The sequence below is a fragment of the Rhincodon typus genome, chromosome 9 (genome assembly GCF_021869965.1).
Source record: "Rhincodon typus isolate 14 chromosome 9, sRhiTyp1.1, whole genome shotgun sequence".
Lineage (NCBI taxonomy): Eukaryota > Metazoa > Chordata > Chondrichthyes > Orectolobiformes > Rhincodontidae > Rhincodon > Rhincodon typus.
In genome coordinates this window covers 50,244,449-50,261,599 of record NC_063340.1, presented here as the reverse complement: position 1 = coordinate 50,261,599, position 17,151 = coordinate 50,244,449, and the positions used below count along the sequence as shown (strand labels likewise).

General features: G+C 43.8%; 2 protein-coding genes across 5 annotated transcripts in view; one reads left to right on the top strand and one right to left on the bottom strand.

The window, feature by feature from the left end:
- The window catches only part of nek2 (NIMA-related kinase 2), a 527,130-nt gene that overhangs the window by 425,539 nt on the left and 84,440 nt on the right, over positions 1-17,151 (top strand). The gene's annotated exons all lie outside the window — the stretch shown is intronic.
- LOC109920512 (corepressor interacting with RBPJ 1-like) overlaps positions 13,183-17,151 on the bottom strand; it is a 38,894-nt gene continuing 34,925 nt past the window's right edge. For all 3 annotated transcript variants that reach the window (XM_048600607.1, XM_048600604.1, XM_048600605.1), the window contains exons 6-8: positions 15,722-15,814; positions 14,484-14,530; positions 13,183-13,513 (exon numbers count right to left, since the gene is read on the bottom strand). In XM_048600607.1, the coding sequence (XP_048456564.1) occupies positions 13,489-13,513; positions 14,484-14,530; positions 15,722-15,814 (165 nt within the window). In that variant the 3' untranslated portion in view covers positions 13,183-13,488. The remainder of the gene's footprint in view (positions 13,514-14,483; positions 14,531-15,721; positions 15,815-17,151) is intronic.

The following is a 17,151-nucleotide window of genomic DNA, read 5'->3' as shown; positions in this document are numbered from 1 at the left end:
GGTGGGGAGGGAAAGATGTCTTTGGTGGTGGGGTCGGATTGCAGATGGCGGAAGTGTCGGAGGATGATGCGTTGGATCCGGAGGTTGGTGGGGTGGTACGTGAGGACGAGGGGGATTCTTTTTTGGTTTTTATTGCGTGGACGGGGTGTGAGGGATGAGGTGCGGGAGATGTGGGAGACACGGTTGAGGGTGTTCTCGACCACCGAGGAGGGGAAGTTACGGTCCTTGAAAAACGAGGACAACTGAGATGTACGGGAGTGGAATGCCTCATCCTGGGAGCAGATGCGGCGGAGGCGAAGGAATTGGGAATAGGGGATAGCATTTTTGCAGGAAGGTGGGTGGGAGGAGGAGTATTCTAGGTAGCTGTGGGAGTCGGTGGGCTTGAAATGAATATCGGTTTCTAGGTGGTTGCCCGATATGGAGACAGAGAGGTCCAGGAAGGGGAGAGAGGTGTTAGAGATGGTCCAGGTAAACTTAAGGTTGGGGTGGAAGGTGTTAGTGAAGTGTATGAACTGTTCGAGCTCCTCGTGGGAGCACGAGGCGGCGCCGATACAGTCATCAATGTAACGGAGGAAGAGGTGGGGTTTAGGGCCGGTGTAGGTACGGAAGAGGGATTGTTCCACGTAACCTACAAAGAGGCAGGCGTAGCTTGGGCCCATGCGGGTACCCATGACTACCCCCTTTGTCTGTAAGAAGTGGGAGGAATTGAAAGAGAAGTTGTTGAGTGTGAGGACGAGTTCGGCTAAGCGGATGAGGGTGTCAGTGGAGGGGGACTGGTCGGGCCTGCGGGACAGGAAGAAGCGGAGGGCCTTGTTTTTTACTCTACCTCGTCTTACACATTGTTTTTGGGCAGCTAACCTTTGTTTTACTGTTAGATGATTAAGTTACGTGATTATGGGGGAGAAAAAAATTGTATCTTGTATGCATATCTGACTGTGCTGTAAAAACCTATATAAAGGGAGGACGGTACCCTTACAGAGAGCATCGCTTGACATGGCTCCGCAAGCCCTGTGAAGATTGTTAAGTGATCCTCCAAAGCTTGTATTTGCTTAAATAAACTGTGGCTATTCACAGAAGTTGGTGTATTGTGTTTGTATCAAGTGCGAAGGAATCTCCTAAAAGGGAACTCAACATTTGGTGGCAGTGGTGGGATTCCAACATATACGGAACTTCTAGATGGACTGAATAAGTGATCGCCTGTGTGACGGTGACGTGCGACGGATGGGCCCACGAGGTAAGATTTACCTTGATCTCTCTCATTAACCTATCACTCAGTCGACCCCTCGTCCCCTGGAACTCTGTAGTGACGGAATCTCCGAGATAACCTACGCACTTGTACGCTGACGAGTTTGTCTCAGGGAGTTTAGAGTCCCCCTGGAATTCGGAGGTTAGAGTCCTCCTAACTGTAAGTACCGGGAATTCGGGGGTTAGAGTCCTCCTAACTGTAAGTACCGGGAATTCGGGGGTTAGAGTCCTCCTAACTGTAAGTACTGGGAATTTGGGTGTTAGAGTCCTCCAATACCGGGGTTCAAGTCCCTGGAATATAGTACCTAAGGTAAAGGATAACTACAGTGTCTGTCTCAACCACCCTGCCTTAGACCGGTTGTTAAGAGGGGAAATCCCCCACGCGAAGGTCAGGACCCTGAAGTGGGTGAGGAGACCAAGGACACTGGACTAGTATATAGAAATAAGTAAGAAGTAGAAGCGTTAAAATGGGACAAACGTTGGATAAGTCGGGTGTCGGAACCCCTTTGCATCGGTTATATCGGGATGACCCTGAAAATGAAGAACAGTTCAGACGTCTGTCGGCATGCCTAAATAAGAAATTGGGAAATGAAATTTGGCCAATAGGGGGAACTTGGGATGTAGATAAATGCATAAAAGCGGAAGAGGCAATTTGGAAATGTAATACGGGGACAAAATGGAAAACTTTAATATCTACGTGGAGAAAGACTGCTGAGGAAATAATGAATAAATCTAAACAGGCCAGCTGGGAGAATAATGCACATCGGAGAGGGATTAGAGTATGTGATCATGAGGGAAACCCTAAGTCGTGGGAGGTGTTGAAGCGGCAGTGTGAGGATTATGTTATGAGTAAAGCAGAATAGGAAAGATTGAGAAAGGAGAGGCAAAATAAGGAATCAGGGTTGAAGTGTCAAGCGGGTTCATCATGTGGGAATAAAATGGAGGTACCTCCTGACATGTCTGGTCTGCCAATATTGTTCCAAAATAATGACACTGATGACCAGGAGGAGGATTGGCAAATTCCACCTAGTGCCCCACCCGCCCAACCACATCAGTCCTTATACCCTAATCCCTCTGCCAGCGCTCCACCACCACCACCACCACCACCACCACCACCTCAGCCTCAGGCCAAGGACCAGCAACCACTACCCCCACCCTATTCTCTACCACCATCCCCCCATCTACAACCTGATCCAGGTTCCACTCCACTTACCCAGCTAGTTCCCCCCGGAAATGTTACCCACCCCGCTGACCAGAACCAGACTTCGGAAGGTTTCACCGATCCGGTTGCTTTCAGAACCCGATCAAGAACCCAGAAAAGGCAAGAGACTAACCCTTTTGAGACACACAGGGGACAGAACAAGACACCTATTCAGAACTCACTATACGTCCAAAATCTCCTCAAAGCCATCCTCCTCCCCAAGCAATTGGCCATAATCAAATGTGCAGCCCATGTAATGGACAATACGGATATCAGCAAAGGCAACGCTCGAGCTGATCGAGCTGCCAAAGACACTGCAACAGCACGCAATTCTATTGTGTCATCTATGAACCAGCAGGCGTTAAATCGCTCACCTGCCTCGAAAACAACGGGCATACCAGACATTGTCACTGTGCAGCGTTTACAGGGGGACGCCCCTGACTCAGAAAAAGAAATATGGAAAATGCATGGGTGTTCGCATTCTGCCTCAAGAGGTCTCTGGATCACTCCAGTTGGCCAAGTGTGTATACCTGATGCTTTGTTACCAATGCTTCTTGACTGTCTCCATACTGATACCCACCTTGGCAAGGAGGGAATGAGTAATATCATGTTACGTACCTGGTGGCACCCCCGATTGGCTGAGGCAGCCCAGAAGCGTGTCAGGTCATGTCTGACATGTCAGCAAAATAATGCCGGCCAAGGAAAGTGGTGCGTAAAAGGGAAAACACCCTTGCCAGGTGGCCCATTTGAGTGTATTCAGCTTGATTTCATTGAATTGCCGCGTGTACGTTGCTATAAGTATTGTCTTGTTATTGTTGATGTATTTAGCAGATGGATTGAAGCCTTTCCAACCACTAATAATAAAGGCTAAACGGTGGTAACATTACTATTGACAGAGATCATACCGAGGTTTGCAGTGCCTCGACAGATTAGTTCAGACAATGGCCCCCACTTTGTAGGAAAAATCAACAAAGAACTATGTGAGGTGTTACACATCCAAAAACAATTCCACTGTACCTACCACCCCCAGGCGGCAGGGATAGTAGAAAGTGCTAATGGAACTCTCAAAGCTAAATTGACTAAGCTAACATCCAAAACCGGCCTTAATGGCTAAAGGTTTTGCCTTTAGCTCTGTACCACATGAGAATAACACCCCACTTCACTACTGGACTTTCGGCCGCAGAAATAATTTATGGCCGACCCAGTAGGACCCCTTGGGATACCGACACAGACACAACTGCCCACGTAGACTTAAATATTATGGGAGTGGAAATGCAAAGATACGTTCAGCAGCTAACATCGTCTCTAAAGTTTCTTCATTCACAGGTAAAGCATGCCTTCGGACCACCACCACAAGCAATGGATCAGAGCTCAGACGATCAGAATGAACCCCCCAGACTGCAAACGGGAGACTTCGTGCTGATCAAAGACTGGGAACACCCCAAGCTCGGACCCAGGTGGAAAGGACCACTCCAAATACTCCTTCAGACGCCAACGGCACTCAAAGTCCGAGGACAGAGTTGCTGGATCCATCTGAGTGACTGTAAACGATGGGACCCTCAGATGGCCTAAAGACTACACTCGCACTCTGTGGTATCATGGCCGCCTTCATGGTATTAGGCCTGGAGGACAACTTGTTTTATAAGGCTCATATGCATTTGCATGGTAATTGAACTGTGTGTTACCCACTTACCAGTCGGTAGAGGCGTTATTTGTAGCCATCCCTGGGTGGACCCCCCTCAACCTATACACCACAGATACTTCAGACGTCCCCTGTGTGGGTCAAAGCCGGAGGGTCAGAAGGGGGATATCAGGACGGTGCATAGAGCTGATAAATTCAGATAGATCTCAGTCCCCTAGCAGCACAGGAACCCAGGGAAGAAATGGCAGGATTTGCTCTGATCCCATGAGCTATCCACTTTGCTTCTCAGGATGGGGATGGGATTGTACATACGCTTTGGTCCCCACGAATGCCTCTTGTGCCCAAAGACAATGTGCCCGCAGACATTGCCAGGTGAGCAATGGAATATTCACCTGCACCTGTGATGAGGAAAGGTGCTTAAACGTTACTGCAGGAAGACAGTTCATTTGTGGGCATTGTAACGGAACCCATGTCAGCTCTGCCTTTTGGTCATATCCTTTTTACGATTACCAACTGATCGGATCCGGAGGGAATTCCGGCCAGGAAAGAAACTGGAGATATAAACAGTTCACGAGTGCCAATAACAAAGCGGTCAAATGCTACTGGGCCAAAGGAGGGTTTGCGTTCCTTCTCAACGGGACCTTTACTACGGCCACCCCGGCTCTCCCCGTCCTATTCGCTGTAGGGACAATAGGACCACTTACTGTCCCATGCCCACAGAAAGCACACACCCGCCGCAAAATAGTTTCCCAAGCTAGTAATGACGAATTTTGTGCGGATTGGAAGGACCCAGTAACTCTGGGATCTTCCCTTGGCTACGGGTTCCTGGGGGCGCTGTCGCTCGGAGGATCGGCCGGACTATTAGCAGCGAAGAACCGGAATTACCTCATTTGTGGGTTAACTATCCTGGGAAACAGTACAGTGAGGGGACTGGAAGCGGTTAATTGGGAATTGGCAGAGTTAAGACTCTACGCACAACAGACTAGATATGCAGTGGATTATCAATTGGCCCAACAGGGGGGAGTTTGTACAATAGTAGGAGACAAATGCATCACCCATGTTACGGACGAATCATACAACATAACCCACGTCATCCAGTCTATTAAGAAACAATTGGAAGATGTCAGACAAGGTAAAGGAGATGACTGGCTAGGGTGGCTACTGGGAGGATCCTGGGGATCCTATCTACTGCATGGGCTAGCAATTTTGGTTGTTATAATCATTGTATGTTGTGTGTTAATAACTTGCTTAAATACTGGCTGTAAGATTCTTACGAATAAGCTGGCGGCGCCTTTCTCAGCCCCCATTTAGTTGGTTATCATGGAATGATAAAAGGAGAGAATGAAATGTTAAAGGGTTAATATCTGTCCTGCTGACATATAAGAAATTAGGTGCTTCGTGGGCGCCCCTGTCTCGCAGACAAAATGGGGTAATCTAATTATACTCTGCTCTCTGTAAATGTTGAACTAAGGCTAAAAAGATCTCGCAGACAAAAGGTGGTAATCTAATTAGACTCTGCTCTCTGTAAATGTTGAATTAAGCCTATAAGGATAAGGAACTACCTCATCTTACACATTGTTTTTGGGCAGCTAACCTTTGTTTTACTGTTAAATGATTAAGTTACGTGATTATGGGGGAGAAAAAAATTGTATCTTGTATGCATGTCTGACTGTGCTGTAAAAACCTATATAAAGGGAGGACGGTACCCTTACAGAGAGCATCGCTTGACATGGCTCCGCAAGCCCTGTGAAGATTGTTAAGTGATCCTCCAAAGCTTGTACTTGCTTAAATAAACTGTGGCTATTTACAGAAGTTGGTGTATTGTGTTTGCATCAAGTGCGAAGGAATCTCCTAAAAGGGAACTCAATACCCTGAGCTTGGATTATCAAACGGCTAAGTATTCCATGAAGATGAAAATACTGAGTGAGGAAATGAGTTTTTAGTTTTAAAGTAAAGGTAAAATCATTATAGTCTTACCAGGCCATATGGCTGGTCTCTCATTAGAAAGACAACTGGTGGTGGTTTAATCTAAGGGTCACCATACTTCAGGCAAGGGGTTAAGTTGACAAGGAGAATCCTTCATGGTAACCTCTGATGCAGGAATTGAACCCATACTGTTTACATCACTCAGCATTGCAAACCAGCCATCCAGCAAACTGAACTAACCAACTCCCTGGTAAACTGACGTTACTGACCCCCTCAGAGATAGTAATAACTGCTGATGCTGGAGTCAGAGATAACACAGTGTGGAGCTGGAGGAACACAGCAGGTCAGGCAGCATCAGAGGAGTAGAAAAGTTGACGTTTCGGGTCGGGACCCTTCTTCAGAAATGGGGAAGGGGAAGGGAGCTCACAAATAAATAGAGAGAAGAGGGGTGGGGCTGGGGAAGGTAGGTGGGATGGTGATAGGTGAGTGCAGGGAGGGAATGGTGGTGATTCGTCAGTCAGGTGGGAGAGAAGATGGACAGGTTGTGTCAGGTCAAGGAGGCGGGGATGAGAGGGAGGGTTGGTCATAGGATGAGGCTGGGGGGGGGGGGAGATTTTGGGACTTGGTAATATCCACATTTATGCCATTAGGCTGTAGGCTTCCAAGGCGGAATATGAGGTGCTGCTCCTCCAGTTTCCGGATGGCGTCATTGTGACACTGGAGGCGGCCCAGGATGGACATGTCACCCAGGGAGTGGGAGAGTGTGTTGAAATCGTTCGCGACCAGAAGGTGTTGTCGTTTGTCGTTTGTCGTTTGTCATTTGTCGTGAACAGAGTGCAGAACCTCACCATAAAACCCGCGGACAAGGGAGGCGCAGTTGTAGTATGGTGCACTGACCTCGACATTGCTGAGGCCAGAGCCAGCTCTCCGACACCTCCTCCTACCGCCCCCTTGATTATGACCCCACCCCCGACCACCAAACCATCATCTCCCAAACCATCCACAACCTCATCACCTCAGGTGACCTCCCACCCACGGCCTCCGTCCTCATCGTTCCCCAACCCCGCACAGCCCGCTTCTGTCTCCTTCCCAAAATCCACAAACCTGAATGCCCTGGTCGACCCATTGTCTCCGCCTGCTCCTGCCCCACCAAACTTATCTCCACCTATCTCGACTCCATTTTCTCCCCCTTGGTCCAGGAACTCCCTACCTACGTCCGTGACACCACCCACACCCTCCACCTCCTCCAGAACTTCCAATTCCCCGGTCCCCAACACCTCATCTTTACCATGGACGTCCAGTCCCTATACACCTGCATTCCCCATACAAATGGCCTAAAGGCCCTCCGCTTCTTCCTGTCCCGCAGGCCCGACCGGTCCCCCTTCACTGACACCCTCGTCTGCTTAGCTGAACTCGTCCTCACCCTCAACAACTTCTCTTTCAATTCCTCCCACTTCCTACAGACAAAGGGGGTGGCCATGGGTACCCGCATGGGCCCAAGCTATGCCTGCTGCTTTGTAGGATACGTGGAACAATCCCTCTTCTGTAGCTACACTGGCCCTAAACCCCACCTCTTCCTTCGTTACATTGATGACTGTATCGGCGCCGCCTCGTGCTCCCACAAGGAGCTTGAACAGTTCATCCACTTCACCAGCACCTTCCACCCCAACCTTAAGTTTACCTAGACCATCTCTAATACCTCTCTCTCCTTCCTGGACCTCTCTGTTTTCATCTTAGGCATCCATTTCAAGCCCACCGACTCCCACAGCTACCTAGAATACACCTCGTCCCACCCACCTTCCTGCAACACCTCATCTTCGCCTTCCCCTATTCCCAATTCCTTCGCCTCCGCCGCATCTGCTCCCAGGATGAGGCATTCCACTCCTGTACCTCTCAGATGTCCTCGTTTTTCAAGGACCGCAACTTCTCCCCCTCAGGTGGTTGAGAACGCCCTCGACCGTGTCTCCCGCATCTCATCCCTCACACCCCTTTCCCGCAATAACAACCAAAACAGAATCCCCCTCGTCTTCACGTACCACCCCACCAACCTCCGGATCCAACGCATCATTCTCCGACACTTCCGCCATCTGCAATCTGACCCCACCACCAAAGACATCTTTCCCTCCCCACCCTTATCTGCTTTCCGGAGGGATCACTCTCTCCATGACTCCCTTGTCAGCTCCACATTCCCCTCCAGCCCCACCACACCCGGCACTTTTCCCTGCAACCGCAGGAAGTCCTACACCTGCCCTTACACCTCCCCGCTCACCCCCATCCCAGGCCCCAAGAAGACTTCCCACATCAAGCAGATGTTCACCTGCACATCTGCCGATGTGGTATACTGCATCCGCTGTACCCAGTGTGGCTTCCTCTACATCGGGGAAACCAAGCAGAGGCTTGGGGACCGCTTTGCAGAACACCTACGCTCGATTCGCACTAAACAACTGCACCTCCCAGTCACGAACCATTTCAACTCCCCCTCCGATTCCTCAGACGACATGTCCATCCTGGGCCTCCTGCAGTGCCACAATGATGCCACCCAAAGGTTGCAGAAACAGCAACTCATATTCCGCTTGGGAACCCTGCAGCCCAATGGTATCAATGTGGACTTCACAAGCTTCAAAATCTCCCCTCCCTCTACCGCATCCCAAAACCAGCCCAGCTCGTCCCTGCCTCCCTAACCTGTCCTTCCTCCCACCTATCCCCTCCTCCCACCTCAAGCCGCACCCCCATTTCCTACCTACTAACCTCATCCCGCCCCCTTGACCTGCCCGTCCTCCCTGGACTGACCTATCTGCTCCCTAACTCCCCACCTACACTCGCCTTTACTGGCTCCATCCCCACCTCTTTGGCTTGTCTGTCTCCTCTCCACCTACCTTCTCCTTTATCCATCTTCTATCCGCCTCCCCCTCTCTCCCTATTTATTTCAGAACCCCCTTCCCCTCCTCCATTTCTGAAGAAGGGTCTAGGCCCAAAACGTCAGCCTTCCTGCTCCTCTGATGCTGCTTGGCCTGCTGGATTCTGTTTTTGTTGGTGGGGGGGGGAAGGGGATGTGAGGGCGGGGATGTGAGGGCAGAGGTGTGGAAACGCAAGAGATGCGGTTGAGAGCATTTTTGACCACTGAAGCGGGGGGAAGTTGCAGTCCTTGAAATAAGAGAACATCTGGGATGCTCGGGAGTGGAACGCCCCATCTTGGGAGCAGACGTGGCAGAGGAGGAGGAATTGGGAGCAGGGGAAATCGCATTCTTGAAGGAAGGTGGGTGAGAGGAGGTGTAGTGCAGGTAGCTGTGGGAGTTGGTGGGCTTGAAATAGATGTTGGTTTCAAGGTGGTCACCAGAGATGGAGACAGAAAGGTCCAGAAAAGAGAGAGAGGTATCAGAGGTGGTCCAGGTGAACCTGAGGTTGGGGTGAAAGGTGTTACTAAAGTTGATGAACTGTCAATCTCGTGCGAGCACAAGGCAGTGCCGATACAGTCATCAATGTAGCGGAGGAAGAGGTGGGGAATAGTGCCAGTGTAGCAGCAGAAGAAGGACTGTTCCACCCTCTAATGACCGACCCCCTAATGTGAAAGGATTACAGTAAGAGATGGTGCTGTGAGCATTCATTGAAGCACAGAGGTAATGCAGACAGTAAGGTGCAAGAAACTGTAGAATTGGAAGAGAGTGTCAGGATAGCATTAACAATGTGAGTCAGAGGAATAAAGACTGAAGGCTAAAAGAGAGCATTGGCAATCAGATGACGAGCATTGTCTTGTACCTTGTGCAGGACTGCAGGAGAATCAAACAGCCATTCACAATGCTAAAGTATATATACTAAATACAGAGGGAATGTTCCTTTTTCTGTGAGGGATTAAACAGTCAACATAGCCAAATTTTGTACACTCACGTCAAACCCTAGAAATTTGTGAAGCAAAAGAACAAAAAGTCTCATCTTGAATCAATTAATAAACATGCCTTCAGTGAAAGTATGACAAATATGAACACATTTCTGTTGGTGTACTTATTCAGTTCAACATGTTTAAGAGCTTTTCAATAGGTCATGTAAATAAAAAGTTACACAATGTTCCCCTATTGTAACTACAAATAAATAAATTGAGTATTTCAGGATCCAGAGTTTATCACCTCACTTTAAGCTGTCAATATTCAGCTTACTCAGTTGGCCAACGTCACTTCTAAATAGCATAGTTGAGTTAAATATCACACATGGTCTTCAAAACAAACGCTTAATATAGGCAATGCATATGTACATAAATTAGATAATCATTATGCAACAATAACATCACAAAAAAAGTCATACCTCCGATGGAAAAGCAGCTCTTCTTCCTTCCCCACTGCCCCGCCCTCCCCCAAACAATAGAATCATAACTTCTTTGCTTTTGAGCACCATGCTTGTACGTATAAAGCCCAGGATCTCACGTGCCTTTCAATCACTTTCTCAATCTATCCTATCACTTTCAACAATTTTGCATTTCTAGGTCAACTTCCCTATTCTTACATGCCCCTTTAAAATTTTACCTTATAGTTTATATTGTTTCTCTTTATTCTTTCAATCAAACTATATCACTACACCTCTCTGTATTACACTTAATTTGCCTTGTGTCTGCCCATTCTATTGACCTGTTTGTGTCCTTTGGAAGTCTATTGCAATGTTCTCATGTTTGGTGTCATCTGCAGATGTTGAAATACGCCCCTGTACACTTAAATCAAGTTTATTATATTCCAAAGCCATGGTGTTAGCTTCACTTCAATTCTTCCTCCAGTCTGAAATATAACTGTGTGCCATTACTCTCTGTTTCCTGTCATTCAGTCAACATTGTATCTATGCTACAAGTGCCCCCATGACTCCTTAAGCTTCAAACTTACTGGCATCAAATACTGGAGGCTGTCAGCCATATTATGCATTCTTGGCTGGTAGCTCAGAAGTCAGGTGACATTGTGGGTTGCATTTTCAGTGTTGGCACCTGTTGTACCCACAAATCATCATAGTAGCATATGCCAGCCCACAACAGGAGATATTATTATTTGCCTGTCATTAGCCCATATCTCCCAGGTGCAAAAGTCAATGTTTAGGGCCTTCATGTCACACTTGCAGGCATTCTTGATACAAAGCCTTGGGTATCTTACTAACCTCTGGTTTCACCTACTTTGTCATACAAACCATCTTTGTGTATGCATGTATCTTCAATCCTGTGAATGTCTGAGCCACAGAAATTGCAATTGCTTGATTACTGTCAACATACTGGGAAATCTGACCTTCAGAGGACAGCCACATTTACGATTTTGTCCTTCCATGAGCTGTTAGAATGTACTGAAAATAGTGAAGGTAAAAGTTGTTGATCTTCCTTTTTTGACGTCTGTAATTTGTCCGTTTTTCACAACCATAAAACAATGCACCGGGAACATGGGCCTCACAAAATGGTACCCTGGTCCGAAGAATCAGCTTGTTGTGATTCCGTGCACATTGCTTGATTCAGCCCACGCTGGTAACTGATTTCCCTATGTGTGTATTGAGCGCTACATCAAGAGACAGATTGTCTGTCACTGAGAAGCCAAGTAGCAGAATTTGCTAATCACTCCAAGTGAGGCATTACTTAGAGTGATCAAGGATGGATGTATGATATCTATTCCTGACATGTATAGTAAGGGAGAAAAATTATATGTATTGGACAGGCATTCAATAAGCCTTTTTCATATAGTGTCCATGTGCGCAATTAATGCGACATATGAACCTAGAGGTGTGCCAATGATCAAAATGCGGTGTGCTTTTGTATTCACTTTTAGTCTGGATAGATTGCAGAGCTATAGGTTGTTATCATCTGAACTTCTGTTTTTACAGGATAAGTCAGATCCAAGACAAGAACCCAGTTTGATAGATCACAATGTTATTTGTTTTGGTTTTAGCAAAGTGGTTGCTCTCTCTGAAACATAAGCATGCAATGTTGCAGATTTTGCTTTAAAAACACAAAATCAAAGCATATTACAAAAGGGATGCAGGTAAAATGAATAATCTGAACTGTCTACTTATAAATTCAAATAGTTTTAAACGCAGAATAAAAGTTACTCCCAAAACATTCCTTTATAAATTGAAAAGAAACAAAATGCCTCTGTATGGTTCTCAAAACAACATTCCTGGTACAATTACTAAAACGAGACTTTTATAACACTCATGTTAGACTCCCTGTATTTAACACCTCGGTGGATTTAAGACACTTATAATTTCAACTTTTACACTGGAATTGTGGCAACATCTTCCAGAAGTTACCACACACTGGAGCTTCACTGTACTCAGCTTTAATAACCACTTCTGGTCTGGGACTAACACTAACTTTTCAATCCGAGGTAATCTAATTTACTAAATCTATCATTCCTTTTTCAGGAGCACAGCTCTGTACAGCCATTCTGTTAAGATCTTCATAGGACTAACACACTCAAAGTCGAAATAAAACTAAAAGCTTTCAGTTGTGGGTGTCTTGCTTCAGCTTAAAAAAATCAAGACTCCAAAACACACTAACAAACCTTCGAGGCCCCATTAATCCGTTAGTGCATAAATGAATGTACACTACAATAAAAGCAAAATACCGTAGATGCTCAAAATTAGGATAGAAAATGCTGGAGAGTCTCAGCAGATCTGGCAGTACTTGTGGAAAGAAAAACAGTATTAACATTTCAGGTTCAGTATGACTCTTCGAAATCAAGAAGAGTCATACTGCACTCGAACATTAACTCTGCTTCTCTTTTACAAATGCTGCGAGACCAGCGGGGTTTCTTCAATATTTTTGGATTTCATTCATTCTACAGCCAGGCTTCAAAATAGTTTCTAAAATAAATCACTGTGTTTACAGAAATGCTGTACAAGTTAATTAACTTGAAACATACAGAAAAACCCATGTCACGACTTCAAAGCCAGAAATGGAAGCTTACAGCTACTAACATTAAAAATTATACATATAAATGCCACAGTTTACATTACTAGGTAAACTCTTGTCTTATCTGCAAGGAAACAAAGGTCAAGAATATGGAGAAGAAAATACCAATAGAAAGCTTGAAGATGCATCAAAAAGTGTAAATGATTAAAATTTTCCTGTAAAATGTCTATAGATCCATTTAAAAAATAAATTTGCATAAAATCAGAGTTTTGTGCAGAAAAATTTCAAACTCCACGAACACAGTTTCCCTTTTCTATACATTATTCTTTATTCTCTGTAATAGCTGTAGTTCACATCTAGATAGACAATGGGTTTCAGCTTTCACAAAAAAATCTGAAAATTGCAGAATGTCATATAAAATAAGAACAAATATTCCAACATTTCAAGAAATAATGTAAGTTAACTTATTGCGATACCATGGAGCAGCATCTTTTAGTTATAGATATTTATTCCAGATTCATTTTCAATCAGTCAATTGAGCTCTCAGCTTTTTTGAAATTTCATTGTGAAGTTTTTCAAGATTCGTGGGTTTGCCTGTGTGCGTTTGAATCACTTAGATCCTGTTTTCATCAACCTTTCACAGCATACAATGCAAATAAGGTGAAATAATTAAATTTGTTCCATTTAATGGACATGAAAAGTCAAAACACAGATTCAAAGTATAATCAAGCATAATTCTTATGAGCGCATACATAAAAACACGGTGTGAAAGCTGCACTTGTCTGAATTGAATGCCTTTCTTGCGCTGGTTTATATAGTGTTACTTTTTCATCCATGATCTTTATTTGATTAGGACAGATAGTTTCCCTCTTCTCATTCTTCCTTCAGTATACAGTATTCAAATAATGACAAATCTGTTAGGCTTCAGCCTAGCTTTTTCTAAAAGATTTTACTATAGAGATTAAATGCTATAGGTTTTTGTTGTGTTGCAAAATAATTTTGTTTCCAAAAAGAAGAGATTGATGCATTACTTCCATAATCATCACAACTTTGGTCCTGATAATTCATGACTTATAACAATAATTGCTAATTATGGAGGATTCCCCAAGAGACATTTTGATGCAGCATTTTAAACACTACAGGCAGATATCACATTTGCAAACCCTATTCCCTAATTATTATCAATATAAATGTAGTCATGATGTGCCTTCCCTTGCATTTTCTCATTACCTTGGAATGTATAATTTTTTTGCAGACATTGTCAGAACATGAAAATTCTGTCCAACAGGACAATTTTCTGAGTGATCAAATGATCTGAGTTATTATTAACACATTTTCCAAGAGGTACTGTGGTAAAACATTGAGAGACATCCTGAAGAATGCCAGTCTTGTTTCTGTTCCTTAATGTAAGCTTCTCAAAATCATACATTCATATCTCAACATGACCTTTATATTTCTAACTGAAAAATTTCCTGCATTCACTTTTGAAGGGGTTTTCCCTGAGCTATCCAAGTGAACACATTGCGCTTCAATGACAAACTTCTTGTGGTTAACAGACCCAGTGTTTCATGGTTTGAAATCCCACTGACATACTTCTTCCTTACATTGCGGAGTTCAGGAACTGAAGGAGTTCAGCTCGATTTCGGTCTCTCTGTAGGATTGAAAAATAGTTTTATGAGCTTCAATAGACTGAATGCATGTGAATAACTAAAAGAAATGAGAGTTCACACAGGTTTGAAAATGCTGAGCATTGAGTGCCTAAGTTTCTGTTGCACTTTCTTGGGTACAGGCACCCAGTCAGAATGCAAAGTTTCAATTCAACAATAAATTTAAAATTGCAATAATCAATTCTTTTAAAGAAGCTCAAATGCTAAAAATCCAAAAAAAGGCACTAAAATATTGGAAATGGAGGTTGATTAATATTTGAGAAAGAATGAATGATTGATGCATCAGAAATGTTAATCTTATTTTCTCTTTCAGATACAGGCCACCTGTTGCGCATTTTCTATTTCTAGTTGACATTTGGTCAGAAATACAACATGCTCCGGTACATTCTACACATTTACAAAGTTCAAAAAGGATTCAGTTTTCATTATTTCTATTCCTAATTTTTAAGATTATTTTATTAGAAATTTAACAGCCTCAAACATAGAGTACATGTAACAAATTTTAGACAAAAGTTCATTAACTAAAACTGTTGGCTTGGCAAATCAACTCTTTTGCTCATAACGTGTTAAGAGTAATATTAATTTCTCGCCATTAATAATTGACCATTGGACGAATAACCGCAATGGATTTATTTTTTACAATCTTCGCAATCGTAATGTGTCACAACCTGGGTGGTAGGGAAAGATGAAAAAGACTGTGAAATCACACGTTACAAGTTGTGAACTTTATTTGCAGCATAGTCTAAGGACAGAGTACAAAAGTAAGCCAGAGCTCCCTCCCTCAATCACTGCTGGAAAGCGTGCACGTGAGGCAATCAGGCGATAAGAACAAGGTTTTACGTAGTCATTGTAGCCTCCTTATTGCATAATATTCACATAGTTCAAATAAAGGATTCTACTTAATTCTGGTATCAGAAGGCTACAAGCACTTTCGAACCTAACCCCAGTAAAAATGTCACCTTCAGTAGAAGTCTGAAGAAATTTAAATTAAATATGTTAAAAGGACGGACAAACTGTTGGAAAGCCAACAGTTCAAAGCCTTGCAAAACCTCTTTTTTTTTAAACAAGCGTTACAAAGTATTTCAAGTTGGGGATGGTGGAAATTTTAGAAATGGGTTCATAACATGTTTCTCTATTAAGTTCATGTGCTCTTAAAAATAAGCAAGTTAACATACCTCTTTATCATCTTTGGTCTTTTTAACTTTCATTTTTATTTTCTTTCCTGTAATCATGCTGTATGTATCACTTCTGTCCCTGTCTTTCAGAAACTGCAAATAGAATGGTTTTTTGTAAACACAAGTGCGCAGAAAGCATAAAAACAGTGCACTGATCACCACCTTGTGATCAAAGGTGGAACTGCTAACTGATGAAATTCTTCCTTTTTGAATGAGAAACTGAATAAATTCTAAACAGAGATTTAAACTTTCTTTTCTAACTGGAAGGGAAAGGATTTCCTGAACTTCTGAAACACTTTCTAAAGGATATGAAGTGGTGAGAAAAATCTTTACTTTTGTAACAAAAGTGCGGCATTCGTTGCAGCGCACAACATCACATGACTCAGTTACAAAGCTGTGGACGTGTAACCAACAATCAAAACCTATTAAGCATTCTATGCACTGAACTGCTGTTAGAACACATTTGCTTCACCATGTGTAGGTGTTGTCACGCTTTTGTAACACCCAGCACCTTCAGAAAGACTTAAATTTGCTCAAACATACATTTTAAGAGAAAAACACAAAGTGGAGAGCTATAACAAGAATGTGTCTGTTATTATGAAATTTCACACTGAACCCTTCAAGTTTTTAAAAACAGCAAACATCAATTAGTTAGACTATCCACATGTTTTGTTAATCTTTACAATGCAATTTTAATTTATAAAAGTAATAAAAACAATTACACACCAACAAATCCAAAAATGTTGATAGCTATACTCTTCTTGCTTCTCACTCTTTCTGATTTGAGTTACTAACCTCGGAATTTTAGATACAGTGCAAGAATAATACTTTGTTCTATAGAAAGAAGGCAAAGTACGTGAGTAAATCACTTGCCTGTGAAAAGGATGATTTCCTGACAGCTCTGCTTCCTTTGCCCTTATAGATCAAGATTATAGATCATGAAGCCAATCCTTAAGGCACCATCCTTTTTTCTGCTATAAGAAAGCTATTTCCTGACATACTCTCAGCAGATCAGGAACACTTCTACAAAAGACAAGAGCAAAGTAACCTCACCTCTGATGGATCAGATACTAATGCTCAACATATTCTTGTCTAGCCTATAGGTGTAACTGTCTGCTATATGCGACATACGTTGATCAGAAAAACGTAAGAAATAAGAGAAGGGACCAGTCTGTGCACTATTCAATATGTTCACGGCTGACCTTCTATTCCAATTTTCATTCCTCCATCCCTAGGTTTCTTTAGCATCTAAAAATCTACCAATGTTAGTCTTGAACGTACTCAATGCCTGCACATTTATAAGCCCCAGTGTAGAGAATTCCAAATATTTATAACACTCTAACTGAATAAAGTTATCCTCATTGCAGTATTAAATGTCCAACACCTTGTCTAGACATCCCCGGGGTCTCTGTATGGGGGGTGGGGGGGAG